General features: G+C 48.8%; 1 protein-coding gene across 1 annotated transcript; it reads right to left on the bottom strand.

Moving 5' to 3' along the window:
* Positions 1 to 1,085: 1,085 nt before the first annotated feature.
* On the bottom strand, positions 1,086 to 2,647 carry SLC32A1 (solute carrier family 32 (GABA vesicular transporter), member 1). Its single transcript, XM_009994051.1, has one exon. The coding sequence runs from the start codon at positions 2,643 to 2,645 to the stop codon at positions 1,461 to 1,463; it is 1,185 nt and encodes a 394-aa protein (XP_009992353.1). The 5' UTR covers positions 2,646 to 2,647; the 3' UTR covers positions 1,086 to 1,460.
* Positions 2,648 to 2,703: the final 56 nt, after the last annotated feature.

The raw sequence follows: 2,703 nt of genomic DNA, 5'->3' as shown, positions 1-2,703 counted from the left end.
CCCCCCCCCGCGAGGACCAGCCCCACGTTCCCCACCCGTGGACAGGGCGGAGTGAGTTTGGTTCAAGCCAGGGCTCATCTCCAGCCCATTATTTCGTTTGTTTCCTCCCCTCTCCACTGCATTTGTTTGTTTGTAACGTTTTGGGCTTGTTTAGTGTTGGGGTTTTTTTCCCTTCTTCACAAGAATAATAATTTAAAAATCGGGGTTCATCTGCAAACTCCATTCATCCCCGGGGGCTGAGCACTACGGGGTAAAGCAAAACGGGGGGTGGGCGGGGAGAGCAGACCCCCTGTGCACATTTAGGATGCCTCGTTCCCAAAATACAAGCGTCCTGCCTCTTGCAAACACCTTCACCCCGCCACCGGTGACAAACCAGCAGGAGGATGAACCCCCCTCTGCCCCTGCCCAGCTTCTCCAACCCCCCCCCAAGAACCAAGCCAGTCTCATCAGCTATGTTTTCTCTTTATTGTTTGATATATTTATGTACCACATTATATGTTAAAGATAGACTTTTTTTTTGTTGTGTTTTTTTTTCCTGATATACATTTTTCATCTTATTTACCACAATGACACCACACGTACATTGGAAACAGCTCCACGGATCTGGTAGATTGCACAGAATGAATTGTGTCGGAGTTTTGTTCCTGTATCCTGAACGACGTCAAATCCAACAATATATTCATTGATTATAGTTTATATTTATTTTGTTTGATTTTTTTTTTTTTAACTTGTCATCATTTCGAAATAACGACCGCGAAAACAAAACGAAACGAAAGTCACCGAGAAGTGGATTCCAGGTCTGCTGCTTCAACCAGAGGCAAGACATTGTCATGGATGGGAAGTGCCATTCCTCAGTGTGGATTGGGATGGAAGAATTAAGCAGTCCCGACATCTATGTCACTATGGTGTAAACATTGCAGGTAACTGGCGTGGCTGGTCATCAGCTGCTGCTGGGACTCGTTGGGCTGGTTGTACAATCTAGGTCTCACCTACATCCAGCTCATACAGGGTGAAACCAAGGTCCCTGCTCCCAGCACCCGTGGCTGGTTTGCTTCCATCTGTGAGAGCAGCAACCCAGTCCCGTGGGGTCGGCACCTTGTGTTTCAGCTCCTGAAACACTGAATTGCATATCTGTGAGGAGTGTTGAAGACTGCAACTGTTTCCCAACAGGTCATTCATGGGGGGGCCAAGCTTCAGGCAACGAGTGAGGAGATAAGGATGGGGCACCAGATCATTTCCTTCCAAAAATCCTAAATAACCAAAAAATAGAGATTTAAATCTTAGCTTATTTAAAAAGACAGCAGGGTGAACACTTTCATCTCTTCTTCTTTCCTGTAATTTGCAGATTCTATGATATAGAATTTGTTGGATGCACGTAACGAAAATAATGACTCTTTCCATTAAAGGGATGCAGAATTATTTGGCTATGCAGATGTTCAGTGTGATTCTCTGGCTCCTCCTTAGTCTTCAGCGTTGGTTCTGAAGGCCTCGATGAGGCCTTCTAAAGAGTGGATGAACCCAGAGACACTGCAGATACCACCTATAACAAAAATGGCAACATCAAAGAAGACATGGTGCCACAAGAGCTTCCTCCACAAGAGTTTGAGGTGGAAAAGACTGGGGAGCAGGAAACAGAGCCCTGCGCCTGTGAGGCTCCCAGTAAGACCCATCAGGAGGGCAAAGTGTGGGACATAGATAGCCATGAGCAGGGTGAAAACTACCAGGGCACATCTGAGGGTGAGTCCCCAGGATTTGAGGCGCCCATCACCCCCGTAGCAGTTGGGGAAGAATGCCCTGTTTCCATCTTGGAAAAGGGACCTCTCCAGGACTTCCACAGCTGCAAAGAATGGCAAGGGATAGGAGAGCAAGGCTTTGGCCACCAAGAAAATGTTGACTACTGCCCTAATGGTGGATGGCAGGTTGTCTGTAATGACTTCCTTGGTGTCATCAGCCCAGGTCAGATAGGCCACCAAGGCAAAGAGTCCCTTAAGGATGCAAGCTGCTATGTGAGTCCAGTTCATCATGCAATGAAACTCCTTGGGGTTCTGCATGTTCCCCTCCAAGGAAGGCAGAAAGATCTGGGAGGTGTAGCTGAAGACGATGATGCCAATGGAGATGGGAAACTTCTTCACATCGATGTAAAATTTGACTTTGTCCCAGGCCCAGTCACGTGCCCTGGAGAGGCAGTAGGCGATGACCAAGATGTTGATGACAAAGTGGGCTAACGTGCAGAGCAAGCTGAACTTGGACACTGCCTTCAGGTTCTTCAGGAACGCGCAAGGCAGGAGCACTGCCGTGGCAATGATGGACCACGACTTCTGGGAGACGGGCAGGTTGGGGAAGCTGTTGTACATCAGGTTCCCACTGACCACCACATAGAGGATGCAGGTCATGACCAGTTCAATGATCTGAGCCACGTTGACAATTCTGCCCCCCAGCGTGGGGAAGCGGGGGGCGCAGCACGCGTTGGCGATGTCCACGTAGGAGTCTCTCACCCTGACTATCTCCCCATCCTCGTTCTCTTCATAAAGACAGGCAATAAGGATTTTCCCAGTGTAGCAGCAAACCACTGCGGCGAAAATTATTAAAAAGAGTCCTAGGTATCCACCGTGAAGGATGGCATAGGGCAGGCCCAGAACAAACATCCCCTAGAAAGAGACAAAATGGAAACCGTGTTGCTCGTCTCGGGGCGGGGTTGGGGGG

Source organism: Chaetura pelagica, unplaced genomic scaffold, assembly GCF_000747805.2.
Source record: "Chaetura pelagica isolate M959 unplaced genomic scaffold, ChaPel_1.0 scaffold143, whole genome shotgun sequence".
Taxonomy (NCBI): domain Eukaryota; kingdom Metazoa; phylum Chordata; class Aves; order Apodiformes; family Apodidae; genus Chaetura; species Chaetura pelagica.
This window is presented reverse-complemented; position numbering and strand designations above follow the sequence as displayed.

Bases quoted from the DNA above. Each gene is read 5' to 3' on its own strand.
- SLC32A1 (XM_009994051.1), bottom strand. From the start codon at position 2,645: ATGTTTGTTCTGGGCCTGCCCTATGCCATCCTTCACGGTGGATACCTA.